The sequence below is a fragment of the Centropristis striata genome, chromosome 6 (genome assembly GCF_030273125.1).
Source record: "Centropristis striata isolate RG_2023a ecotype Rhode Island chromosome 6, C.striata_1.0, whole genome shotgun sequence".
NCBI classification, from domain to species: domain Eukaryota; kingdom Metazoa; phylum Chordata; class Actinopteri; order Perciformes; family Serranidae; genus Centropristis; species Centropristis striata.
This window is the reverse complement of record NC_081522.1, coordinates 17,299,625-17,327,129: the sequence shown is the minus strand read 5'-3', so window position 1 is coordinate 17,327,129 and position 27,505 is coordinate 17,299,625. Positions and strand designations below refer to the sequence as shown.

The window sequence follows — 27,505 nt, the reverse complement described above, 5'->3', positions numbered from 1 at the left end:
AATTTGCAGATATGTGATGTTCAACCAAGACAATAATAATAATTTTTAAAAAAAGTAAAATGCACTTATCTTTTATTAACATAATAGCCAGACTGATCCATGGGCAACATGTGAAGTGAACAGTCAGTAGCATAAGGCATGCATGAGGCAAACAGCCATTCAAGTAGACACAGTTTGTAGGAACTTTGGAGGAAGCTCTCATCTGTCTTTTTTTCTCTCTCGATCACACACAGAAACACGGCAGAGTGGCTGTACAGGAGGAGGTAATCTTCATAGTATTCCAAAGATGATGTCTGGCTGGAAGAGCATATATGATCAGTGAGTTTATGTTCAATTTTAATGACATAATAATAACTGTACATGCTTAATGCTGCAGTCGGTCACTCACACGCTGCAGAAGGTGCTGTCCCATGAAAGAGCGGGAGTCTGCAGGCAGGCCGTCCTCTCCCAGCGCCTTGCAGCGTAGGTAACCATAGAGATTAGCCACTTGGAGGGAAATACTAGCTACCACGAGTGACTGTGGAAGACACATAGATGATGCATTTAAACATGTGATGCATGTGAGGTGCCTTTACCATATATGCAGGGGTTGGATTATGAGACAATGGGCACCCGGCACAGACACACAAAAGGTCCCATCTTTTTCTCCTACGTTAGGCGCAAGACACACAGACTTTATGGTAGTTTAGCCTCTTTTTGTTGTTGTTTTGTGCCTTTTTGCAGTTGTTTCCCACCTCTGACTGGTTTTGTGTATTTTTGTGGTCACTTTGTGTTTCTTATGTAAGTGTTTTTTAAATGTAATTGTATATATTGTTTATAGTTATTTTTTGTCTGTGGTTGTTTTGCACCTTTTAATCGTCATTTTGCATTTCTCTTGTTGTTTTGTGTCTTATTGTGGTCATTTTGTGTCTCTTAGTAGTCATTTTAAGTAACTTTGTCATTTTATGTTTCTTTCAGTCATTTTGAGTATATTCTGTGTTGGTACGTGGCTCATTTTTGCAGTCGTTGGCCCATTCAGTAATCCAACCATGAGAGCATGCACACCAGAAAACCATGTGTCTCACCAGCCATTTAATCTTCAGGGAGAAGAGGGAGGTGAAGAAGAAGAATGTCCATATAAGAGGACAGATGATGAGACCCAGCCAAAATATCCTTGCCTCTGCCTCTGTCCCAATGTTATTGCCGCGGGATACCTTGACACACACAAACCCAAACAAATTTAACATACCAAAAATGCTCCCCCACACTCAAAATGACGCACAATATCTTACTTTTTTGGCCTCAAACACCCAGAGACTCTTTCCATCTTCGTCGATTTGATTCCACCAGCGCAGGCCGACCAACAGCCTGCCAGTCACATTCTGAAACACATACGAGTAATCAAAACCAGTGAGGTGAAGCAAAGGGATTGAACACTAGTGAGGTGTAAGAAAAGGGTGAGGGACAAGGGAAAGTCAGAGGAATTAGCAGCTGATCTAGTTGACCTCTCACCTTGACAGACCAGAAGTCAAAGGAGAGCAGAGTGATGATCAGGACAAAACATGATGCAAAGTTCTCGCTGATCCAGTCACAGAGCAAATAGGTAACAATGGCAACCACCCGAAAGAACAGGTGGAAAAAGGAGGCAAGGGGATGTCTGAAATAAAAGGCAAAGGATTTTAAATAAAGTGCCCAAAATGCCAATGAAACACATGGAATTAAAGCAAGCAGAGACAATTTTGTTGCATAGCAAACCCACACCTCAGTGCATAAAGAGGTGAGGAGACTTCCACTAATGATGTAAATATAAAATTATATTTTATATATAAGGTAACTGAAAAACAGTCACATATATGAGAGAGCATAATGTATCCAATTAAGTTGAGATTGGCTGAAAACGACTCATGTGATTTAAATGCCAATCTCTTGATTGGTCGATATCTGTGCTGATCTGTTTGATATTAATAAAAGCAAAATACTCTGTGTAGGACAAATGACACGATAATAAACATCTCCTGCAGTGCACCTTATGACTGCACTTCTCCGCGCCCTCTCCTGCTCGTCAGCAGTAAAGTCCAGCTCAACATCCTCCGTGTCATCCGCCATCGTCTGACAAACAACGACAAAACATAACAGGATTAAATCATCACAGACATCACAGCTAATAGAATAGAGATAAACACGATATATATAGAGGCAGACACAAAATATACATTGGTTTCATGGTCGTAAATGTGTAAAGCAAAGCGTAGTACCATTTGCAAATACGGGAAAGCGTAGCTGGATTACAGGGCTGGAATAAATCAGGTGTTGCAGTGAAATAAGACCGACACCGACACTGTCTCTCCAGTCACTATTTTCACATCCACATCAGGAAGCTGTATTTGAAATGATTCAATGGCAAATACGCTTCCTGTAAATTAAGCAAAAGAAATATGCTCCTTATCGCATGGCAGTTAAGATAACTGTCGATAACTGGTCCACATATTTTGCTCAAGGAAAAACTGCGGTGGCATACATTCGAAGGGATTCAAAAGAGCGACCGCGGCAGGACTCGAACCTGCAATCTTCTGATCCGAAGTCAGACGCCTTATCCATTAGGCCACGCGGCCACGACATGATGATAGCTGGTGCACATTATCTTTTTAACACTGCGATAGACAATGTTCATTTTCAATATGTGAAGTACTTTTGCATGAGACGTTACGAATTATCTACTGCTGCCCGTTTTGAAAAAGTACGGTAGCGTGTTTTGGGGAATTTCATCAAATCATTTGTTTGTATTGCTAAAAATCCGATGCAGTCATCCGGACCACTTGGTGTCGCTAACGCTTCGTCTTGCTTTTGTTAGTTTAACAGCCCCGTGTGTTGACATCACATGCTAAGTTACCAACTTCATTTTTTATGGAGCGATTTAACACATTATTTGGTTGATTACTTTAACGTTTTGTCTCATAACACAGACCGGGTGAGTTGTTTTTTCTTTTCTTTTAGCAACAGTCTAACTAACAAGCTTAGAGGGCCCAGGATAAAACAGCTATTATATTGTTTGGCTGCTCACAAATTAGCAACTGCCCCCTTGTAGTATGTGGCACATGTTGGTAAACATTTAGCAGGTTGTGGTAGCTTCAGTTAAGTAAACTAAATAAGTTGACTGTTTATCTGCTTGTGTAACGTTAACTTACCTAACTAATACCATGCTGCAGTACAGTAGGTTAAGCTAGTAGAGGTTTGTTTTCTGTTGGATGATATTTTATTTAGTAAGTTAACTTTATCTGACTGAGATATCTACAGCTTTGTTCTTTGGTCAAGAACATTTCAGCCATCACACTCTCACTCACATCAAAAGACCACACATTATTATAGGTATCGAGAATCTATCTACAACCTGCATACCTGTATGTAGTCATACAATGTATGTGTCAATGTCTTCCAGCGCTAGTGTGAAGTCCCCATGAGGTGATGTTGCATCTGTGGCGCTGTCCTCTGCAGAGAACTCTCATTTCTCTACAATGGAGGTGTCTGCGCTCCCTCTACTCCACCAAGCCTCACTCTCTTCAGGGCAACGACTCCACAGAGACCCGCCTGAACCCCCTTAACATTCAGATGCTGTCAAAGAACCTCCACGAGCAGATATTTCGAGGAGTGGAGCCAGAGTACAGAGAGGACGATGTGGAGCGCAGCATTCAGCACCTGCAGAAACATCAGCTTTGGGGGAAGGAAGCGTCACTGTTGCCTGAAGTGGAGCTGAAGCTTCCCCCGATGTATGGCAAAAATATTGATGAGCACTTTCGTACCTTGGCTGAGAAGCAGAGTCTTCCCTATCTTGAGGCTGCCACCAAGCTGCAACTGGCTGAGCTCCCTCCCATGCCTCAGGAATGGAGCTGGGAGGTTGGCTGGACGCGCTATGGGCCCAGTGGGGAGAGTCAGAAGATTGATTTCCCAGAAGAGTCAGCACTGGTGTTTGATGTGGAGGTGTGCATGACTGAAGGAAGGTGTCCCACACTGGCTGTCGCTGTGTCTCCCACTAACTGGTGAGGAACAAGCCAAAATTGTAAAGATGGAACTGTATTGGAACTGTACGGATTGAGTGTCTTCATTTTGATGTTGTGTTGGTGGTCAAGTTGTTTGGTTATAGGAATAGGATGCATTTCCATTGTCCCACTAATGCAACAAAAATACAAACTAAATATGTTCATTTTTTTATTACATGAAAAATGGCTATAAATGAGCAATCGTTAAATATTAATTTTCCCAATGATTTTCTTTCTGGCTTGCCAGGTACTCCTGGTGCAGTAAGCGTCTGATTGAAGAGCGTTACTCCTGGTCAAACCAGCTGACCCTAGCTGACCTCATCCCCTTGGAGACACCTATCAACTCTGCCCGCTCACCAGGGGGTCAGTGGAAGGAGAGGCTTATAATAGGCCATAATGTCAGTTTTGACCGATCTTTCATTAAGGAACAATACTTACTAAAGGTCAGTATTCAGATGGTGTGTATCGTCTGTAGATCCTTCCAGCACACTATCCTTTTAGTTTTTGTGTTGAATCTTTATTTAATTAATTTTATGATTCTAGTTATATGAGCCAAACAGTATGTGCCACTTCATGTACAGTACACTCAAGAAAAAAATCTTCCCTAAAGGGTTCTAAGATGCGCTTCATGGACACCATGAGTTTACACATGGCCATCTCCGGACTGACTGGGTTCCAGCGCATACTGTGGATGGCCAATAAGCTGGGTAAAAACAGGGGTCTTCAGGAGGTCAAGCAGCACATTAAGAAAACTGGACAGAAAAATGAGGGTCCAATGGTTTGTGTCCTTTTATTCACCATATCTAGCAACATCATGCACCATTTGTCAAAATCTTACAGCTTTTCTTTTGTTGAAAGCATCCGCATCTTTTGTTTAGACTTTTGTCTTCAGCAAAACTCAGTGTGACATTTGATGTTTTGCATTTAGATTGGCTCTTGGGACTGGGTTAATATTAGCAGCATTAATAACCTGGCTGATGTCCATGCTCTGTATGTGGGAGGGCCGCCACTGCAGAAAGAGGCCAGAGAGACATTTGTTAAGGGCAGCATGACGGATGTCAGAAACAAATTCCAGGTCAGATATTCATGACAAATTCTGTGTCAGATTGTCTGTAATCATATGCCAATTCTATTAATGTTATGGCGTATAAAAGTCCTCTAAATGACTTGCATTTATCATTAAGTACAGACAAATAAGTTTGGCTTTGCTGCCCTCTACAGGAGTTAATGCAGTACTGTGCCATGGATGTGGTGGCCACACATCAAGTCTTCACAGAACAGCTTCCCCTCTTCATGGAAAGGTCAGTGAATACCAAACCACAAACATTTCCTATTAACTTCTGTATGTAGAAGAATATGCTTGTGCACAATTCTGCAAAATAGCGTAATCTCTTTTATCCTACAAGGTGCCCTCATCCAGTGACGTTTGCAGGAATGCTGGAGATGGGTGTTAGCTACCTTCCTGTCAATCAAAACTGGGGGCGCTACCTGGAAGATTCTCAGGACATTTACGAAGAGCTCCAGAGAGAGATGAAGAAGTCTATGATGACTCTAGCAGACGACGCCTGCCAGCTGCTTCAGGATGACAGGTGAGAAGAGTTTTCCACTGTAGCACATGAGTGTTGGCATTAAGTTTGTGATCAGGTGACAATGGTTTCACATCATATAACAGTGTGTATTTGTTTTATGTTTGTTTTTGTTTTTTTAATCTAAGATACAAGGAAGATCCCTGGCTTTGGGATCTTGAGTGGGATGTGCAGGAGTTCAAGCTAAAGAAAGTAGCAGTCAGCAAGAAGAAAAAGTCGAAAGAAGCAGCTGAAACAAAAGTTGCTACTCCTCTTCCGGACTGGGAAGAAGGTATAAACTCATATCCTGGGCCACTTTTTTTTTTCCATCTCTCTTTTTTAAGATGGCTGTTTTTGAGATGTGATGATTAAGTTGAGTTGTTGTGATATTAGACCCAGGTCCACCCTCTGAAGAGGAGATGGCTGGCCCCTCCCCCAGCAGGCTGGCTGTGGAGAAGCTGAAGGAAACAGTCAATCGACTTCCTAAAAGAAGGCAACACCTGCCTGCACATCCAGGGTAAGCTCACTCCCAAGCACCACAGAGTCGTCGAACAAATATTCTCATTTCATTTCCAGTGACAGTCAGTCCTTCTACCTCCTTATTGTGTCCTTCAGGTGGTATCGTAAGCTGTGTGAGAAGATGTCTGAGGATGACAGCTGGTCACCTGGAGCCAGCCTCATCAGTCTACAGGTGAGAGTGACTCCTAAGCTGATGGGTCTGATGTGGGATGGTTTCCCCCTGCATTACACAGAGAAACATGGGTGGGGCTACCTGGTACCAGGACGCAGGGACAACCTGGTGTCTGAGGAGGACAATACAGGGCCTGTGTGCCCACACAGGTACTTAATATGCTTTACTGCTGACACTATCAAGACATGAGATATTTATTATTTAGTCCTCACAGCATAGGATGTTTTTACATTGTTTTTCCCCCCACAGAGCTATCGAGAGAGTTTACAGGGAGTACTGTGAGCAGAACAGCAAAGCGCGACCTGAATATGTAGATTGCGATTCCTCAGATGACCTCATGTTGACAGACAACGGAGTGTGGGCAAAGGTACATCATTTACCTTGTTGTTCCAGTGTTTACAAGAAGTGGACTTTTTCTGTAAACAGCCATAAATCTAAACACAAGAGACATTTATTAGAACTTCAGATTGTTCCTATTAATCATACAAGTGAACAAAGTTAAGGTGACTGTACATACATTGTTATCAACAAACAGGAACTAGCTAGTAGCTAATGCAGCAGTTTTCATGGTGCAGATCAGGGGTGGGAGAAAAATTGGTTGTTAGTTGCATTGCGATTTTCCCTGAATAATGATGTCCTGATGCAGAAAGGTCAGTCATTAGAAATTATGATTAGAAACATAACATAGGTGTTTTTTTTAACTTCACTTCAAGGCGGAGGAGTTAGATTCCCTGGAGAGACTGACTGAGGACAACGGAGTCAGAATGATGAAAAATGGAGGGAGGAAGAAAAACGGGGTGAGTGAAATGGTTGTTTTCATTTACAGGTACTTTATGACTATGTATCATGAACACTTTTATATGGTATATGGTTACATTTTCCATATCTACACGTTTTTTGTTTCACTATGCTTAAATTTATATTAGTTATTGTGATATGTTGTATGACATATTTTGTATTCTGAATCAATACAGTTTCAAGATCCACATTCTGTACCAGAAGAGAGTCACTGCCCGCATCACCATGGAAACGGCCCCTACAATGATGTAGATTTCCCAGGCTGCTGGTTTTTCAAATTACCTCATAAGGTGAAGTTTCATTGTTTACCAAGAGCGTCCTCAATAACAAGCATTAGCAAATTGTCGCTTAATTGAATTACTTTCATCATCGTACTGAATATGTGTTCCAGGATGGTAACAGCAACAATGTTGGCAGTCCTTTTTCAAAAGACTTCCTGTCCAAGATGGAGGATGGTACTCTCAGGGCTGGACGTGGTGGAACCAATGCGACACGAGCTCTTGAGATCAACAAAATGATGTCCTTCTGGAGGAATGCCCATAAACGTATAAGGTACCTGTTTTCAGCCTAACGTTATTCATCTATAAACCATAAAGATGGCAAACACATGATTTTACTGTGTCTTTATAGCTCTCAGATGGTGCTGTGGCTGCGAAAGGGAGAGCTTCCTCGTTTTGTCAGCAGGTTTGTCTGGTACATCAGTAGATATCTTGTATTTATTCATCAGCTGTATGGTGGGGACATGTCATTGCTGTTTCTTACAACCTTTCTGTCTCACAAAGACACAAAGAGTTCAATGAGGAGGGCCAGTATGGTGCCATATTACCTCAAGTTGTCACCGCTGGAACGGTAACACGCAGGGCTGTGGAGCCAACGTGGCTGACTGCTAGTAACGCACGGGTAAGCTGCAGAGGCGGCGGAGAAAAACGTAGACTGAGATTAGCTGCCATTGTGAACTAAATTGCAGTTATCAGCCAGTAGAAAAATGTTTTTTGTGTCCACAGCGGGACCGGGTAGGCAGTGAGCTGAAGGCCATGGTGCAGGTACCGCCTGGATATCACCTGGTGGGAGCAGATGTAGACTCCCAAGAGTTGTGGATCGCTGCTGTGCTTGGAGAGGCTCACTTTGCTGGCATGCACGGTGAGATTTGTCTGTTTGAAATTTTGTATAGTACTTACTTAAAGAGGACATATGCTCATTTTCACATGCATACTTAGATTTTGGGTTTCTACTAGAACATATTAACATTAACATGCTTTAATTTTCCAAAAACGCATCACTTTTCTCATTGTGTCTGTCTGAAAATTGCTCTATTGTCGCTCCTGTCTCTTTAAACCCTCCTTCTGAGAAAGGCATGTCTGCACTTTCTACATATATATATATATATATATATATATATATATATATATATATATATATATATATATATATATATAACATATACATACATATACATATATATATATATATGTTGTGAAATCACATTCTCACCAAAGTCCTGACGGCTCATTTCAAGGCACAATTTCTGGATATGGGCTGTGTGCATTTTTTAATTCAATTTAATGTAGCCCAGAATCACAGATTTGCCTCAAAGGGCCTTACAGACTGTAGAGGGTACGACACCCTCTGTCCTTTGACCCTCACAGCGGCAAAGGAAAAACTTGTCAAAAAACCCTTACAGGGGTTGATAAACAGGGGAAATAAAGAAGAAACCTCAGAGAGAGATCCCCATCCCAGGACGGAGAATCGTGCAAAAGATGTTGTTGTACAGAACATGGACAGAGCGTTTTCATATTTCGCAGTATTTTTATAAATGGATGGTAAATGGACTGCACTTATATAGCGCTTTTATCCAATCGCTTTACACTACAGACTGCACTCATTCACCCATTCACGCACATACAGGTACTGGTCATATAATTAGAATATCATGAAAAAGTTTTTTTTTATTTCAGTAATTCCATTCAAAAAGTGAAACTTGATTTTGAGGGACCGCTGCATTCTGATCAGTGGGTGACCACTCTACCAACGGAGCCACAGCCGATCATCCTTGTAGTTTAAAAAAAATCATTGAAATACCCCTTTTTTTAATTTATTTATTTTTACAATATGGGACATTTAAACTTAAGCACCATGTTATTGACGTTGTAGACGGTAATACTTTTTGAAATCTTAGTTTTAATAAACGGCATCTGATGTCTCTGCTGGGTTCAGGTTGTACAGCTTTTGGCTGGATGACCCTTCAGGGAAAGAAGAGTCAAGGCACGGACCTGCACAGCCGCACTGCTGATACTGTGGGCATCAGCCGAGAGCATGCTAAGGTGTTCAACTATGGACGCATTTATGGAGCAGGACAACCGTTTGCAGAGAGGCTGCTAATGCAGTTCAACCACCGCCTCAGCCAAATAGAAGCTTCCAGTAAGGCCAAACAGATGTACGCCTTAACAAAGGGCATCCGCAGGTACGCTCAACAGGTTCATTTTTATTTTAGTTAGATGGGTTTAGTTGTTTGTGCTAAGGTTATTGAGTTAAGCTGAAGTCCAACATGTTTGTGTTTATATGTTTTGTCAGATACCATTTGTCAGAGGAGGGTGAGTGGCTGGTCAATGAACTGGATATAGATGTGGAGAGGGAAGAAAATGGAAGTGTCACCCTGCAGGAGTTGCGCAGGATCAGTAGACTGGCGGCACAGAGGTGAGGGAGCAAGTAAAATATCACACAAAAATCCACAACCACTTGTCAGGTGCCTTTCAGTATCACAACTTATACTCTGTTGCTTCATTTCCCTCCGTCTTTATGTGTTCCTTATCTGCCTTAGCTCTCGGAGGAAGAGGTGGGATCTGGTCGACAAGCGTCTATGGGCTGGAGGTACAGAGTCGGACATGTTCAACAAGCTGGAGAGTATTGCTCATTCAGCTGAGCCAGCCACTCCTGTTCTAGGCTGCAGGATTAGCAGAGCGCTGGAGCCCAAAGCAGTAAGGAATGAGGTGAGGCAGCCCTGATCAGTGAAACAGACCAATTGAATCAACAGGGTGGTATTCAACTAACCTTTTTTATTAGTATAATTTTGAGAGATTCAATTAAAGACATTTTATTGCCCTTTTATTATTTAACTGTCCATAGCCAAGTGCCATTTGGTCCTAAAATCATAACCATAAACTGAAGAAGAAATTGTCATCATAGAAATGGCAGTTACTCACAACCCGAACTGGATGAGGTCCATTGTAACTGCTAACGGAGGCCCTGAACCACAGAATTGACGCTTTAGTAAGAAAAACTGTGCCTTATTTCTTTTGTCAGTTTATCACGAGCAGAGTGAACTGGGTGGTCCAGAGTTCTGCAGTGGACTATCTACATCTGATGCTGGTGGCTATGAAGTGGCTCTTTGAGGAGCACGACATCGGTGGTCGTTTCTGCATCAGCATCCATGATGAGGTGCGGTACCTTGTCCACAGTGAGGACTGTTACAGAGCAGCGCTGGCACTTCAGATCACAAACCTGCTGACCAGGTCTGCTCACATTTATTCTTTCCTGTTAAAATATCAGCTATAGAACAGACAATAAACTCGACAGCCTTTCTGAATGTGTGCTTGTGTCTCTCGCAGGAGTATGTTCGCCCATGCGTTAGGAATGCAGGACCTTCCCCAGTCCGTGGCTTTCTTCAGTGCAGTTGACATTGACCAGTGTCTGAGGAAGGAGGTCCACATGGACTGTGTGACACCCTCAAACCCCATGGGCCTGGAAAGACGATACGGCCTACCACCTGGTGAGTTCTGCACACCATCATCAGCCTTTAAGGTAGATGTATGGTATAACTGTGATAAAAACAATGTGCTATTCCCTATGAGTATGAGATAAATAATATTTTGGCCATTAATTACTGATTTATTTTTTAAATAACGCACAAAATACTTTGAGTAACTTAAATATTACCTAATCCATAAAATCTAACTAAACCCCTGAGTATATCTACATGCCTTGGGCCACAACAAATTCAAACCAAGATGCCATTTTACATTGTTGTTGTTGTGACCCTTCAGTTTACCAGCACTGCATTACACTGCCTGTTAGAGAAGAGGAAAAGGGACCTCTGAAAAATTGTGAACACATAGCCTGCCAGATTTGAAAGACACAATAAAAAAACTGTGTAAATGAATACAGTAAGATAGAAAATAATATTTATTTTAAAACAAAGAAGCACTTGATGCAAAGACGGACTGAAAATCTCTTCAGGGTTCATTAGTGTTTGTTGGAAACCGTAGATCGATTTTAAGAACTACTTTACAGTAACAACTGTGCTATCTTTAAAATAAGAAATAATTCTTAAAAAGTGGCCAATATTGAAATACATATTACTGCTGAATAAAGTGAACTACAGCAACACAACCAGAGCGTTAAACCACATGTACAAACTTTCTACAGGTGAGGCTTTGGACATTTACCAGATCCTTGACATCACTAAAGGCTCTCTGTACAGAAGATAGCAGTTGGTGGACCGACCTACTGTTATTGAGAACAGCACATCAAAGGCAGCAGCCAGGGCGCTGTTTGCAGGAGGTCAAGATCTGGAAATGTGTGAATCACACAAAGGAGCTCACTGTTTCCTCTTCTTCTTTTTGGGTTCTGGTGTCTCCTCTGCATCCTGTGACTCTGTGGTCTGAAAGAGAAATAAGAAACAGATGCTAAGATTTCAGCCAGTAGGAGACTACTGGACTGGAGAGAGTTCAAGGGAATCAAATATTCAAAGCAGTACAGATGCATTCAAAACATCACACATGGGGAAACATCTGAATCTTTACTGATGAATGTAATCAGGTAAAGGAGGAGGATAAAAACAACTGCACTGTGACCGTGGAAGGGAAGACATACTGCTACAGTATGAGATGGCTCTTACCTCCTGACTGTCGTCCTGCTCCTGCAGGGCTGCGTCCAGAGTGGCAGCGTTGATGCGGAAATCTCTTGAGGTGCTCAGCTTCATGTACTGCATCAGATTTACCTGGAAAAACACATTAGTGTTAGTGAAAAACTTCTAACACAGTACTATCAGCGTTCAGTTAGCTTTCTGTGTTTTGCTCAGTGTTTGGTTTCACAAGTCTCTTTATGTATTTTGACAAAAATATGTTGTTCTGTTATCTACCTCAAGCAATCCAATTTACACTAGCATCCTCCCCTGAAAATATGTTTCAATCAAGGAAACTGCATTCTGAGTTATGTTTTAAGGGAAACATTTTCATCTAGATTACAGTTGCAGTTTTAAACATGGAGTTAACATGAAATTATCCCAGTTTAGTAAGGTTAAGGCAAGAAAACATTGTGGTTATGTTTAATTCAAGATCATGGTTTGGGATAAAATTAGTGTTTGTTGCGTAAAAACGTCAACTTTTGGTTTCAGGCCAATGCGAATGATGGTTTCCTAGCTGAAAGTGGTGTTTTTGTTTGACGCATTCATCCCAACATCCACAAATATGACAAACAAATGTAATCTGGTAGAAAATACATTTCCCTAAGTAAGATCATTGACAGTGCATTGCATGGGAATGCAATGCACTGCATGGGAATGTCATTTTTAGGAGACAAGGCTGTTCACACATACCTTTGATTTCTTTGAGAGTGTGATGAGGAACTTCTCATACTGCTCAATACTGAAGATCACATTAGGGATGGCTGTTGTCTCACGCAGAAGTTTTGCCTGGCAAGTAAAATAAAAAAACACATTCTAAATTGATTCCTTTCAAATCCAATTTGTTTGAAGTTTCTGATTGTACAGTGCATCTATTCATGTTTATTGATGAAATACATTTCCTTACAGAGGCAGCCGTGTTGACTTCATTCCTTCTCTTTTTCTTCTTGTCATCTGCACCTCCACTACTCAATTCTCCATTCTGATAGAGAAAACACATTTTCAAAACATCAACACTCCCTCTTGAGGCTGAATTTACTCAAACAACAGTCATAATGAGAGTTGATCTTAAACCTGGCGCTTTGGTCGGGTCTAGTCTACAAAACTGGACTGAGCCGTACCTGTGCATATGTGATGAAAGAGTAGCACTGTGGTGTTAGATGAGAGCCTGACAGTTTGACCTGCACAGTAAAAACACTCTGTTAGCTTGACATCAGAAGTACTAGAAGTTTTAAAAAGAGAAACAATTCTGCAGACTCACCAGTTTCTCGAAGCGTGCTGGCAGTGCACCGTGCTGGCTGGAACACACCTGGATGTACTAAAAAAAACAAAAAATAAATGAATGTCACAGGAGACAAACGTTTTACTGACATCACAGAGTGGACAGATACGCACGTATTTGACCAGGGTGGTGAGGATGGTGTATGTGCGACTCAGCTCTCTCAGCAGTGTAATGGTGCAGGTGCCAGGCAGCAGGGCCGTCTGGACCAGCTCATTTAATGCCGTCAAAAGGGTCCCGAGCTGCAGCGTCACTGCTTTCTCGATTGGATCCTGCTGGCCTGCAGTCTGGGTGGCCTCCCCTACACATCAGAAATGTAACGTCACATCTGTTACCCCTGTTCACTTACAGAGGGTCATTGCCTTTTCCTCCTTATTAGCTAGGCGCCTAATTTTATTCAAGTGGAAGGCTGCCACTCCTCCATCACATCACCACTGGATAAGGGACGTTATGCAGAACCTTAAGATGGAAAAGATCAGATGTACCCTCAACGGTTCCACTAACAGATTCCACAAAACCTGGGACCCTCTAATAACTTATGTGAACAATTTACCTGGCCTGGAACTGGAATTCTGAATGATTACACCTACCCTTGAACAATCCTGTAACATGAAGTATTAGGTGCACTTGTTTCGTTTTTGTTTTTCTCCTTTTGTCTTTTCCTGTCTGTTTTCTACTATGAGTTTGTCACGCTGATTTTGAGCTTGATCTGTCTCTGTTTGTTTTCAGGATTGTTTTTTTGGTGATTATTTGTAAAACAGAGAATATGATTGTTCTGTATGATAATTGAAAAATCACAAATAAAGTGTTAAAAAAAAAAAAAAAAAAAAAATGTAACGTCACAGTAGTTTTAGTCTCATTCCCATGACAGAGATGCATCTCTTCCCCTTGTTCCCTCTCAACTCGCACCATTAGTCTACCTGAGCATTAGGGTGAAAGGTTTCTTACCAGAACCTGATTTTTCAGAGGCCGCCTGGCTTTTCTTTTTGGCAATCAGCCAGTCCACTTCATCAAGCACTCTGTCAACCTGAGACAGGACCAGCAGCTGGGGCAAGAGATTAAAATGATGATGAAGGTGGTGAGCACACTGCGCAAACAGATTTTGAGATATTGATGTCGCAGCAAATCAGAAGCTTCCGGTTAAAAGAAGAACACTCACTGTTGCTGTGGTTGCAGTCTTCATGTTGACGATAGCAAAGTGAGACTGTTTCTCCACCTCCACATCCTGACCATACAGATAAAAAAGGCAGAATAAAATGTGACATGTTCATTTTGACACAGGCACCTGCAACATATAATTGTGCAAAGTAAAACTTGAGTTATGCTTTAGCACACAATTTTAATTTTTTGCTGCTAGGGGTCAATGCTGCCAATCAAAACCAAGTTTGGTGACATTGTGAAGTAGCATGGGATTATGGGAGCTGCTGTCTTCACCACTGCAGTCATTGCTGTCAGCTTTTCCATGCTAGGATTGCTTCAATGCTCATAATTCAGAAGCTTTTTATATTGGGAGCTGAATTAGCCACAGAGCTATCCTCTCCAACACAAGCAAATTAGGTCATTAAAATTGGTTTAAAGGAAACTGAATGAAGCTGTTTTACATTAAAAATAACTGTCAGAAAAAGATTATTAAGTGGTCCTTTGTCCACCAAACAATGTCAGAAATAAAAATTCTGAATCCCCCCCCATTGTGAGCAAAGCTTCTGTTAACGTTTGCTCAGCTTGTTTTTCGGATAACTTAAGATCCAGGTGCCCCAAGACTAAAATCCCTCATCTGGTCAAAATGTATAGAAAAAAGACAAAGATTTAAAAGGCGTATTATAAAAATGAGGCTTAAAACTGGATAAAAAGTCAATTTACAACCACAACAATGCATTTGCAAAGGGGATATAACTTTATTAAAATTAGAGATTTCTCTAGGTTTGAGTAACACATTAAACCTTTGAATGTGTGGCCCCAAATTGCCCAAAAAAAATAAATAAAAAGGTATAATGCCAAATTGCTTGTGTCGTATAGTATAACTGAGTATACCTGATCTATATCACCCAGTTGGCTGTGGATGTCTTGGCAGAGTTCCAGCAGCAGGCTTACAGGACTCTTATAGAGAACATGCAGGTTGAAGAGGAGAGAGAGCAGACCCTTGGAGAAAGCAGAATCCTCTAAAAAGAGACAAACAAACCGACTTTAGAACACACTTTATTGCAGTAGTTCTCAACCTTTTTGAGTCGCGACCCCCAATTTAACATGCATGTTGTCCGCGACCCCCGCTCACTGAACATAATCTCACAGATCACCCAAAAAAGAAACAAAATGACCAAAAAAAGACACAAAATGACTAAAAAAAGACAAAATGACCAAAAGACACAAAATGACCAAAAAAAAGACACAAAATTACTAAAAAGACACAAAATGACCAAAAAGGCACAAAATGACCACAAAATGACCAAAAAAGACACAAAATGACCCAAAAAAAGACACAAATTGACCAAAAAAGACACAAAATGACCAAAAAGACTAAAACACATTAACACATGAACACTTTAACACAGTGGAGACAGAGCTGACTTCCAAAATGATTTGGCGACCCCCAGAAATCATCTCGCAACCCCAATTGGGGTCAGGACCCCAAGGTTGAGATTAGCTACTTTACTGTACCGAACATGGATGCAAACGTTGATTAAACTGTGACTCACCAAAACTGGTCTCCTTGCAGATTTTCACAGTCCATGTGATCATCTGTACAAACTGTAAATGTATATGTGTGTTAGTCAAACAGGTGCTACATGGTCTGCAGTATAAAGTGCACTTAAGAGAACACCTACCTGTTGGGAGGAAGGCTTTAGCTGGCGTGAGAGCACACTCAAGATGCTGACCAGCAGCTGAGCCTCTTTGCTGTTAAATTCCTCCTCCCCTCCACTCAGCTGTGTGAACAGCGCCCTCTGGTGACAGGCAAAAAAATTGACTTTGGCATGGATGGAACAGCTGTGGCTACATTCAAAACATTACTGTCAGAAAAAGTCAAGTGGGTTTGTAGCAAACATATGAAATGACTCCTGGTACAAAAAATCTTGTGAAAAGCTTTAGCCTGTAAAAAATGTTTAACCAGGTGTCTGAAACACAAGCAATGCATCGATAGTGTATTTTAACCTTTAAAATATGGAGAGAATAACCAAATCTAAATACATTCCGTATACATGCACCTGAAACTGTCGGATGTAAAAGAAGTTCATCTCTGTATCGTCTTGTTCTTCTTCCTCCTCTGAGATGTCTGTGAGAAACAAAATGTGATGACTTCCTGTATACGGTACCTCAGTGGAAAATGTAATTATTTTATAGTTGAAAAACTGTGCGTGCCTAACCCATGGTGGAGAGGAGCTGGGCCATCCTGTCTGGATAGCGCTGCTGGCAGGTTGTGAAGATCCTGAACAGACCTTCCAGACACAGCAGAGACAGGCTGGAGCGCTTTTCCTTCTTCCCGCCATCCTCCACAACACTGGGGATGTTGGTGTAACGCCACATCAGCACACTGGAAATGGAAATCTCTCATTAACAAAACAATGTAAAAAAAAAACTAACCATGAACAAGGTCTAACTTTAAGCTGTTATCTAAGGGCCAAAGGGATTCCTACCTTGTCATGTCACAGAGGAAACGGAAAGTTCTGTCTGTGTTCTGTCCATCTGGGCCGTCCGAGTGTCCAGTTTCCTCCAGCTGCTGAATCTTCTGCACAGCCACATTTAGTGCATAACGCACAAATTCTCCATTTGAGCGAAGCACGGAGAGAGCCTCCTCTCTGCTCTGAGTACTGTCTCTGAAGAAAAAGAAAAAAATACAAATTTTTGTCACATTTGTCCAACTTGTTAAGATGCTTTTTTACTACCTGAGAAGAACTGAGATAAAGAACTAAAATAAGTCTATGTCCAGTTTATATTCAGACAGAACCAGTAAGTGCAACACAATAATCCATGTTAACAGATCCACAGAAGCATCTACCTGAAGAGCACAGTTAGAAGAGTTGATATGAAGCCCAAAGAGAGTAAACTGCGTGGGGTCTTGTGTGAAGGCACTCGACCCTTTCCGGATTTCTCCTTCAGGATCTCAGACAGTTTGTGGTAGCGGCTGAAGAGCTCTATGAGTTCCTCAAAGTGACTTTTACTGCAACACACAGAGGTAAGCACGCACGTAAGAAAAACTCACCGACATCTAGTCCTGATTGTACAAAGAGAGGTGGCTGTTACCTGTAGTTGGCTTGGATGAAGTTGTACTCTATAAGGACCTCGTACACTCCCATCACCAGCACAGCATAGATATTATTCTTCACCCCAACGCTGGATCCCATGGAGAACTCAGCTGACTTGTCCTGAGCAACAAAAAGACAGTAGAAGGCTTAAGAGGAGGCTTCTAAAAAAAATTCATATTTTCTTTTACAGTGTATGCTATTGCCTGAATGCACACCAGTTCAAAGTCCTCCAGTTCACTCTTGATCATGCGTCTTGTCATGCTCTCTAAGATTGTCTGTAGTTCAGACTGGTATCCCTCTTCCTCCTCCTCGTCATCGCTGTCATCAGCGTTACGGTTGGCTGATCGCCGCATATTCCTTAGCCACAGCAGGCAGTGTACAGTACAGCTCACCAGATGGGCCTGAAATGGAACAAACACTATTTATAGCAAGACATTAACACAGTCACAAATTCCTACAATGCAGTCACAGTACCAGTGGCTCCTGGAGGTAGACTTGGTCTCCTTGTGCTGTGATGCAAGGTTCCAGTTTCACCGGGGGCAGCAGGTCTTGTTCAGGCTCGTAGTACCGTTTCAGCTATGGATACAAAGACATGACATACAGCTCTTTATTTTATAGATAACGTGACAAACACACCATTATGCCTAACACAATGTGCTAAACACACACACACATACCTGTGAGAAGAGAGTCTGCATGATGGAGCTTGAAAGTTGAGAGTTGCGACGGAGAACATCATAGAAGCCCTGAAAAAGGTGAGATTCGTCTTCTCAGTATAAAACATGCGTTTCACACCCCCATGTTATCTGCTGTACAGATCAATCACAAAAATAATATTGCAAATATTAAAGGATTCCTATAGAATTCTGTCTGCCTTGTTATAATGTACTCAAGAAATGAACTTTACTCACTATATGTTTGCAAGATGCTAAAGGTGGAGTCAAAGTTAAAGTGTTCAATGCTATCAAGCGTGGTAATTAACTGAAACAGCATGTAGCAAAATTCAAAGCATCTAAAAATAATCACGGCATAAAAAAAAAAAAAAAAAAAAAAAGAGCTCTAACCTCATAGAGCATGAGGCGCACATCAGCCTGCTGGCCGAGGCAACGACGCAGGCTGCTAAGGATCTCCAGACAGAACGCTTCGTTTGCAGCAGAGTTGTAACGAGAGTGAACGTCAACTTGGATCTATTCAGGCATTCGGACAGGAAGTTATTACAAGGCTGTGCTTAAAATTGCACATATTTGCACATGCATCTATGAAGTGTAACTTGAACTGTACCTGGCTTGAGGACACTGCCTGGCTGCACTGGCTGGACGCCAAGCTGCCCAACACTTTGAAGTTTTTTAGCAGCAACAAGAAGCCAGTCACTGCAGACTTCCTGCCGTCCAGTTGGCTAGTAGAGAGTCACAAGGAGGGAGAACAGTATTAGAAATTATCTTTATTTGAGGTGTCACACTGCCTATAGTTTAATAACCGTTAAGCTATGAAATGTGTTTACCATATATCATAAAAACTATACTGATAAAACTCATCTGGTTAAAAGCAAAGCAGTACACACCTGGAAAACATGGCCTTTCGGAGAACTAGAATCAAAGCATCTTTCAAGGACATGCTGACTTTGAGCAGGGGCTGGAGGTAAAACAGAGAAGAATGAATAAACAACAGAAACCTCTACAATGTGTGTGTGTGTGTGTGTGTGTGTGTGTGTGTGTGTGTGTGTGTTAAGGTACCTGGACGGCTTTTAGCAGACCCTGAACAGTGGCCAAGGGCAGGTATGACAGGTGGTCAAATGTCTCTGTCACCTTGGAGGATGACTCCAGGAGGATCATGGGAGCAGAGACCACAATGTCAGAGAAAAGGTCTGAAGACACAGAAAAAAAAAAAAGATAAGTCAAAATATGGTCTCTAACTCAACTGATAGGACACTGGACACCTGAAAGCTGGGAGTTTAATATCTAAAGGTTTTGTTACCTAAATAATGATTGACAGGTGAAGCCGTCTTTGTGACCAATCGATTTAAGACCTGCTCCAGTATCTCGCCTCTGATAGGCTCGTGCATCTGTTGTAGAAGAAACACATCATCCAGTGAGAAAATACAATTAAACTAGAAAATTTCTAAAGAAATTTTGATTGTGTGCTTGCCTCTGGACCGTGACTCTCGTGGTTTATCAAAAGGGGCACGGAATAAACAGGGACTTTCTGCTGAGTGCACTGACACCTCGTACAAGTCTCTAGGACAAACGGTTCACTAGTTAGTAAAAGGGGGCGTGGCTAATAAAAAGGGGCGGGGTAATCAATCACCAGTTAAACAGGGACTCTATGCCAAGTAATCTGACACCTTATACAAGTTTCTAGGACAAACGGTTCATTGGTTATGAAAGGGGGCGTGGCTAATCAAAAAGGGCGGGAATTTATGAAATATTGTTATGTATAAGTGGTCAGTGATGAACCATCATCATGCTTGGCAAGTTTGAGGAAGATTGGACAATGTATGGTCAAGTTATTAGGTCTGTTCACTTAGAGTAAACTGACAGTTATCAGTTAGAATGTCTGTGTTGGGGGGGGGGGGGGGGGGGCTTTGGTAGCTAAGCAACCACGTGGCCAGGTGGAGTCGACCAATAAGAGCAGAGCAATCAACTGAAATTAACTGCTGTTGGAGAAAGTTCCGCAGACAGAGGTGGACAAACTGAAAATTCTGGCCTCGAACAGAAAGCATTTTTGGCAAAACCATAATACCTATCATTGATCCGACTTCACTTTGAGCGTCCTGAGTTCTTCCTCAACGTCTACATATATATTTTTTTTAAGAAAAGTGAAAAAATAGCTTTGCTAGAGCGATTTAAAAAAACGGTTAAATTTTTTTTTTGAGAAATCTTCCTGCGTTTTTAATATGGGAGCCAATGAGGCAGTTGATGCATTTTGTTTGAGCATCTGTGCGTCCTGCGCCAAAACTATAACTCTGACAGCTTTACCAGAGGATTGTGAGTGAGAGGACAAATTTTCCTACGTTTCTATGTATAAATTATTTCAGTAGAGTGAAATTTGCGGCCTGGAGCGCAGTTTTCAAATTTATTTTTTGACAATTCGTTCTCTCCCTCTACACTCTGTTTGATGACTTCTCCACTCTAGACTCTCCATAGGGTTACATTGGGGGGATTTTTTGACGTGTTTTTGCCCAATAATTTGAAAACCGTTTGTCGAATCCCTTAGAAAAGTCATAGCACACTTGTCATGGGCAAGCCGGTCGATTTGATACCTTTTTTGTGTATGTGCGGCCAAAACTCTGGGAGGAGTAGTCGACCGAAAAAAACACGGAAGAAACGGAAGAATAAAAACTAGAAAATTTCTAAAGAAATTTTGATTGTGTGCTTGCCTCTGGACCGTCATTCTCGTGGCTCAAATCAACAGTCAAACTGGGACTCTGTCCTGAGTTCACAGACACCTCATACAAGTCTGTAGGACAAACGGTTCACAAGTTAGTAAAAGGGGGCGTGGTCACTCAAAGGGGGCGTGGCTTGAATCAGCAGTTAAAAAGGGACTCTGTCCTGAGTTCACAGACACCTCATACAAGTATCTAGGAGAAACGGTTCATTAGTTATGAAAGGGGGCGTGGCTAATCAAAAGGGGCGGGGCTATCAACCACCAGTTAAACAGGGACTTCATGCCGAGTAATCTGACACCTTATACAAGTTTCTAGGACAAACGGTTCATTAGTTATGAAAGGGGGCGTGGCTAATCAAAAAGGGCGGGAATTTATGAAATATTGTTATGTGTAAGTGGTCAGTGATGAACCATCATCATGCTTGGCAAGTTTGAGGAAGATTGGACAATGTATGGTCAAGTTATAAGGTCTCATGTTTTATGAAGTCTGTTTACTTAGAGTAAACTGACAGTTATCAGTTAGAATGTCTGTGTTGGAGGAGGGAGGGGGGAGGGGGGAGGCTTTGGTAGCTAAGCAACCACGTGGCCAGGTGGAGTCGACCAATAAGAGCAGAGCAATCAACTGAAATTAACTGCTGTTGGAGACAGTTCTGTAGACAGAGGTGGACAAACTGAAAATTCTGGCCTCGAACAGAAAGCATTTTTGGCAAAACCATAATACCTATCATTGATCCGACTTCACTTTGAGCGTCCTGAGTTCTTCCTCAACATCTACATATGTTTTTTTTTTAAGAAAGATGAAAAAATAGCTTTGTTAGAGCGATTTAAAAAAACTGTTAAATTTTTTTTTTGAGAAATCTTCCTTCATTTTTAATATGGGAGCCGATGCGGCAGTTGGTGCATTTTGTTTGAGCATCTGTGCGTCCTGCGCCTAAACTATAACTCTGACAGCTTTACCAGAGGATTGTGAGTGAGAGGACAAATTTTCCTACGTTTCTATGTATAAATTATTTCTGTAGAGTGAAATTTGCAGCCTGGAGCGCAGTTTTCAAATTTATTTTTTGACAATTCTTTCTCTCCCTCTACACTCTGTTTGATGACTTCCCCACTCTAGACTCTCCATAGGGTTACATTGGGGGGATTTTTTGACGTGTTTTTGCCCAATAATTTGAAAACCGTATGTCGAAACCCTTAGAAAAGTCATAGCACACTTGTCATGGCCGAGCCGGTCGGTTTGATACCTTTTTTGTGTATGTGCGGCCAAAACTCTGGGAGGAGTAGTCGGCCGAAAAAAACAACACGGAAGAAACGGAAGAAAAAGAATAAAAATAAGCCCACGGAATAATAGTTAGTGTGCTTTTGCAAGCAAGCACACAAAATAAGCCCACGGAATAACAATTAGTGTGCTTTTGCAAGCACACAAAATTATGTTATCAAATATCAGTCTAAATCATTGTGATAATTTTATTAACTAAAATACCTTAAAGCCCTGCAAGAGCACCTGTCCTCCCAGCTTGCATGCCTGCTGAGCGGGGGTCCGGGCTATGGTAGCAGCCCCTTCAGTGGTCTTGCCAAATGGTCCAGGTTTGGGTCCAAATGTGTCCATCAGATAGAAGCCCAGCTGCACCAGCCCCTGGGTCACATGATCCCATCCAAACACACTGCACAGGGGAAAGTGTAGAATACATGTGAAGAAGATTAACTACAAATATATACGTTTGTGTTAAATGTGAGATCATAAAGTAGTGCAACTTAGCCACCGTAGGTAGCTGCAGACAATATCACATAATATTGTTTTTTGGCCAAGAAAATAATTTCAAGACATGCCTAGTTGTTATGTTAAAATTACCTAATTTACTCTCACAACATTGTACTGTTATGGTAATCTTAACTTGCTTTTTTGTTTATATATGTATATATATATATATATATATACACACCTTTCATTTTGATTTGCTTTTCTTTACTATTACTTGTTTACTTTACTTATATACTATAGATTTTCAAATTCCAATTGCTCTAATTGTTTTGATGCTCTGACCTGTTCTTGACTGTGTCCAGCATCATCTGTGCCACGCTGCAGTGCCCAGGCAGGAGGTCCTGCAGGAACTTTGACCCCTGCTGCAGCTGCTCGTCCTTAAAGCTCTTAATGATTGCCCCCTTCAAAAGGTCAAACACCTAACCAAACCAGAGAAAGAGGTGAAAAATGAGTGGCTCAAATAAACCTACTCAATAGGGAAAATTAAATAGATTTCTCACCTGCTCTTCATAACGCTGAATGCGTGCCACTGAGAGCAACAGGGCAACACTGAAAGGGCACAGGTCCGCATAAGATGTCTGCAGAAATACAATTAATATTTATGGCATACTCTACAGTACAAATGTGAGCAAACTTTTAAAAATAACTTTTATAACAGACACATGAATGATACATAACCTTAAAGCTTTTGAGGAATTCTCTCCCGAGTTCATGGTCAAGTCGTATAGCAAAGACGATGTGGAGGATAGCGGTGCCCTCCACGTGCCTCAGCTGGTCCTGCGGAATGGACTGAACCTCTAGATCCAGGCTCCTGAGGATTAAAAACAACAATCAGGAAATGGATATTAGGCCTTACAATATAGAGTGAGTAAAGTATATTCCACTTGCAGTGTATGACCACTCACTCTCCGTGTTTCTGTTCATCTTCCTGGCAAACGTCTTGCTCCTTAAAATAACAAATGATTCCATCCAGGACCTGTTTCTTGCAACCCTTACAGACATAAAGGGATGCAGATGATTAAAACAAAAAGCGAGGAAGTATTACCTGTTGCTGTTATTACACACACACACACACACACACACACACACACACACACACACACACACCTTTGCAGATAAAAGCAGCAGCTGATAAACCAGTGGTGGGATCTCCTGCAGATCCAGCTTGGTGAACATCCTCAGTACTTTCTCTACTAAAAACTGAAGTTCCTCTGACGACAAGGGCACATCCCTAAAATGAGACAGACACAAAAACGGCTGAAAAATGTTGCATGTCCTGAGAGCAGATAAAACAGTGTTATATCACTTTAAAAGATTATGAAAGCAAAAAAGAAGGACACCTGGTACTAATAAACCTGTATTAATAGTGGGAGACTGAATGGTCTGAGAATGTGGTGATAGTCTGATAGTTAGAGGTGTTACCTGAACATGGTCGTCAGGTGGATGACACATTGTGGGTCCCATCTGCATGAATATAAATAAAAACATCCTATGACTACTACAACTGTTTCTTCCATAGCCATAGCAAATTGTTCTTAAAACCCCCCCTCTCTGAGAGAAGAGGTAACATGCTGTGTAAAATGCTGTTAAGAACTCGTCAAAACTCAAATTGCACATGTACATACAGTTTAAAATGTCCTCACCTGCTTGAGCAGAGGCTGTTGATCAGCTGTTTCTTGTATTCCTCACCACTGAGTTCACCTAATGGTATGATGAAAATACAAGCAAAAACAAGAGAAAGATATTTGTCATATGTTAAAAGTTGCACCTTGTAGATTACAACACTGTATAAGATGCTGTTGTCTGGTACTTTTCACCTACCTTTGCCATAAGACAAGGCTTCACATGCTGAAAGGGCAGTAAGCACAGTAGGAAATAGCTCCAGAGATTTCCCACTGCCCATTTTCCCCACTTTAATGGCGTCAACAAAAAGAGATGCCAGTTGTGCAAGAGAAGGTCCAGGCAGCGTATGAGTCTGTGTGTCACATTTGAGAGGCAAAATGGTAATTAGACGGATGTACCTGCGCCATAGTGGAGGTGTGAACAAATGGCAGGGACACTGTATGCCCTGACATGTCTAAAATTGATGGGACAATAACCCAGTGCAGGCTGTGTATATATATATATATATATATATATATATATATATATATTTTAATCTGTAGGTTTGTAATAATTTCTACACTTTAAGATATTTTATGTTGACATGGTATCAACTATTATCTCATCTTCTCATATACATAGTATTCATGTGGCTCAGAACAGCTTGCAACAGTTTGCATTGGCAGGCTATTATTACATTTCTTATTCAAAAACGTTTGAACCCAACTACAACCACAATCCTGCAAGTTACAAGACAACATTTTACTTCAAACATGTCATGATTTGTTGCTGCCCTTTGAAGAAGAATCATTATTATTAACAGATGCCACTCTGAGTAATACCTTGTGTGTGTGTGTGTGTGTGTGTGTATATATATATATATATATATATATATATATATATATATATATATATATATATATATATAAATAATCGGGCCTTTTTTAAATTTCTTTTTACCTCCAGCATCAGTAGTCCAATGATATCAGCTGCCACCTCAGTCTGAAGATCCCCAGACTCACATAGAGGGATAAGGCACTGATAAACAAGAAGTCTGCGGTCCGACCCCTCACTGGAAGTGGCTGGAGAGCCTAAAAATAAGAGCATACGGTTTTTCTGCCCTTGACACCGTGTGTGACAACAATTGGAAACTATTTAAACTTGCTTTGAATGCTTCTGTGCAGATATATAACCGTAACAGCCTAACAGGTGACACTTACCTTTAAATATGGATTTTATCATGGCACCGATCTTCTTGCCCTTTAGTGCGCCATTCTTCATATCAGTTATTAGCTAGAAAACAGACAACATGGAAGAAATTACTGCATGAGCCATCTGACAAGATACACGTGGTGTGTTAAGTTGAAAAAATAACATAGCGTTACCTGGTCACTTTTAAGAGAGGACAGAAACTTTTGAAGTTCGTCGACACGGTCTTCATCTGACAGTGTGATTATTTTATCCACTGCATCCCTCATGATCAACCTACAGAAAGACACAGTTGGTGAAAGGTATCAAGAAATCCCCGTGAGCTTGTTGTTACTCTATCTAACGTTAAATGTTATATTTGCTAAACGAAGTGTACAAATACAAGGTTTATTACCTCTGCTTATCGCTCGTTTAGTTGAATTTGTTATCGGACATTGAGCTTAATTCGTTTAACGAGCGAAATACTATGAAAAAAGGCGAAGTCAAGCCCTCAAGATCTTTGTTAACGCTTTCATAATATATGACGAATTTCCCGCCAGCGGACACTTCCTGTTTTGCTTCGTGGTTGCCAGGTTCTCTGTTCAAGTATTCCGCAGTTAAAGTATTTAATAACACTGTGAAAATGTTCAATTTTACCGTAAAGTACGTATAACACAACACATGTTAAATGTGGTGGGAATGATTTGGTAATACTATGCTTATCGCTATGTCCGTAAAATGACTTTCTAATTTAATTACCAGTAAAAAATATAACTATTGGTAGGAAAACCTGATGTCTAGGGCTGCGTCTCATTATTTCTATTTCGCATCCCTGCATCCCTCACTTGCGTCTTAGTCCCGCCCACCGGGGATGCATGGAGAGACGCAAGTGAGGGAAGCCAGGAGAGGGGAAACGATTTAAAAGACAGGGGACCATATGGGACGTCCTTCCCTCCGAAGCGTCACGTGAAGCGACGTCCGTTTCTAATGACGGCGGAAGTAGATCACAGCAGGATCAGCTGTCAGTCGCTTTAACAGCTGGAGACATGCATTAATAATAATAATAAGTGTTTTCTCTGTTTAACAAACACCTGCACATGAATAACAAACTCCATTGTGTATTTATACTGTGAACTGTGTCCAGCTCAGGGGCACGGGGATGCCTTTATAATTTTTATTTATTATTTGCTTCTGTATAAGGACGGCGTATTAGGGCCAAGTATGAAAAAAAAAATACGGACCAGGGGGAGGGGGATAAAACTGGTCCATGCCTCACTTGGTTCGTCCGGTGCCACAAATGCAAGCACACACACACTTCAAAGATGAATAAAGATTCCATAAACTGGGTCCATGACACGCATAAAGACGCATCACATGAGAATGCCCGTGAGGAATGAAGGCTGGGAAAAATAAACCTGCTGCTGTGAAAAAAGTTTAGTGATGGAGAAGCGGAGACATCCCGCGGGTAGAAATGAATTAAATGTAGTGATGAAGTACCATCACTGGGTCCTTCTCCTCTGGGTCCCTATTTATTTATTTTTTTCATACATGGCCCTAATACGCCGTCGTAGTAGAAGATCCCGGCATTGGCGGTTCTACACAGGGGCCGACAGGGGCCAGTGCCCCTGTAAAATTGCTCCCGGCCCCTGTTGTGGCCCCTGTGCTGAACAGATAATTAATTAATTCATTTCTTACGGCGACATGCGCTGGCTCGAAGACCGGAACTAAAGACATATCGACGGAGCGTTCTCCACGGACTCCTTAAAGCGATACACGCACACTGCCACCTGCAGTTGTAAGACCAGCAGTGCGCGCGGATTGCAAATTTTGGATGCGAGCCGACAGCTGCAGCCGCCCTGAATGGACAACTGCAAATAGTGGAAGGTAAGGAAAACTATCCAATTTAATGGCAGTGTGTTTGTACATATCAGTGTTTTACTGTTTTTGTTCACTTCAATAATAAAATCCGTTTTTTATTGCGCTTAATCACGTCTTGGTCTTGATATGTTTGTGAATAAGCAAAGCCATTGAAGTCATTAAACATGATGACATGTTCACCAAGTAGCTTTATCTTTCTTAAAAGTCCGT

At 41.4% G+C, this 27,505-nt stretch overlaps 3 protein-coding genes and 1 non-coding gene across 6 annotated transcripts; 1 reads left to right on the top strand and 3 right to left on the bottom strand.

The window, feature by feature from the left end:
- Nucleotides 1–39: 39 nt before the first annotated feature.
- Nucleotides 40–3,437, bottom strand: LOC131973166 (Golgi apparatus membrane protein TVP23 homolog A-like). 3 transcript variants are annotated; one of them, XM_059335046.1, is made up of 7 exons: nucleotides 3,376–3,437; nucleotides 2,006–2,088; nucleotides 1,492–1,636; nucleotides 1,272–1,361; nucleotides 1,065–1,193; nucleotides 389–517; nucleotides 40–297 (listed from the first exon to the last, which is right to left on the bottom strand). In XM_059335046.1, exons 2-7 carry the CDS (start codon nucleotides 2,083–2,085, stop codon nucleotides 271–273), a joined length of 600 nt encoding a protein of 199 aa, XP_059191029.1. In that variant the 5' UTR covers nucleotides 2,086–2,088; nucleotides 3,376–3,437; the 3' UTR covers nucleotides 40–270. The 3 variants fall into 3 exon arrangements, with proteins under 3 accessions (XP_059191029.1, XP_059191028.1, XP_059191027.1); XM_059335045.1 differs by lacking the exon at nucleotides 3,376–3,437 and adding an exon at nucleotides 2,235–2,364; XM_059335044.1 differs by lacking the exons at nucleotides 2,006–2,088; nucleotides 3,376–3,437 and adding an exon at nucleotides 1,741–1,892.
- Nucleotides 2,412–13,835, top strand: polg (polymerase (DNA directed), gamma). The gene is made up of 23 exons (XM_059335043.1): nucleotides 2,412–2,947; nucleotides 3,416–4,013; nucleotides 4,261–4,456; nucleotides 4,624–4,791; nucleotides 4,942–5,088; nucleotides 5,235–5,314; nucleotides 5,420–5,602; nucleotides 5,728–5,870; nucleotides 5,972–6,095; nucleotides 6,194–6,418; nucleotides 6,519–6,636; nucleotides 6,983–7,066; nucleotides 7,244–7,357; nucleotides 7,459–7,619; nucleotides 7,698–7,751; nucleotides 7,850–7,967; nucleotides 8,072–8,207; nucleotides 9,282–9,528; nucleotides 9,639–9,761; nucleotides 9,886–10,054; nucleotides 10,368–10,576; nucleotides 10,673–10,833; nucleotides 11,490–13,835. Exons 2-23 carry the CDS (start codon nucleotides 3,442–3,444, stop codon nucleotides 11,549–11,551), a joined length of 3,594 nt encoding a protein of 1,197 aa, XP_059191026.1. The 5' UTR covers nucleotides 2,412–2,947; nucleotides 3,416–3,441; the 3' UTR covers nucleotides 11,552–13,835.
- trnar-ucg (transfer RNA arginine (anticodon UCG)) lies at nucleotides 2,519–2,591 on the bottom strand. Its single transcript has one exon. It is a non-coding gene; the product is annotated as a tRNA-Arg (tRNA).
- Nucleotides 11,591–26,125, bottom strand: fanci (FA complementation group I). Its single transcript, XM_059335041.1, has 38 exons — nucleotides 25,833–26,125; nucleotides 25,615–25,714; nucleotides 25,450–25,522; nucleotides 25,190–25,320; nucleotides 24,449–24,602; nucleotides 24,271–24,328; nucleotides 24,050–24,091; nucleotides 23,735–23,858; nucleotides 23,533–23,618; nucleotides 23,306–23,438; nucleotides 23,128–23,205; nucleotides 22,910–23,046; nucleotides 22,349–22,529; nucleotides 19,459–19,546; nucleotides 19,218–19,348; nucleotides 19,046–19,116; nucleotides 18,766–18,880; nucleotides 18,549–18,671; nucleotides 18,162–18,230; nucleotides 17,959–18,060; nucleotides 17,700–17,885; nucleotides 17,483–17,604; nucleotides 17,238–17,399; nucleotides 16,876–17,055; nucleotides 16,606–16,772; nucleotides 16,447–16,514; nucleotides 16,069–16,185; nucleotides 15,940–15,991; nucleotides 15,278–15,405; nucleotides 14,406–14,471; nucleotides 14,195–14,291; nucleotides 13,363–13,547; nucleotides 13,229–13,285; nucleotides 13,089–13,148; nucleotides 12,875–12,949; nucleotides 12,661–12,756; nucleotides 11,962–12,063; nucleotides 11,591–11,724 (listed from the first exon to the last, which is right to left on the bottom strand). The coding sequence occupies exons 2-38, from the start codon at nucleotides 25,705–25,707 to the stop codon at nucleotides 11,662–11,664; spliced, it is 3,972 nt and encodes a 1,323-aa protein (XP_059191024.1). The 5' UTR covers nucleotides 25,708–25,714; nucleotides 25,833–26,125; the 3' UTR covers nucleotides 11,591–11,661.
- Nucleotides 26,126–27,505: the final 1,380 nt, after the last annotated feature.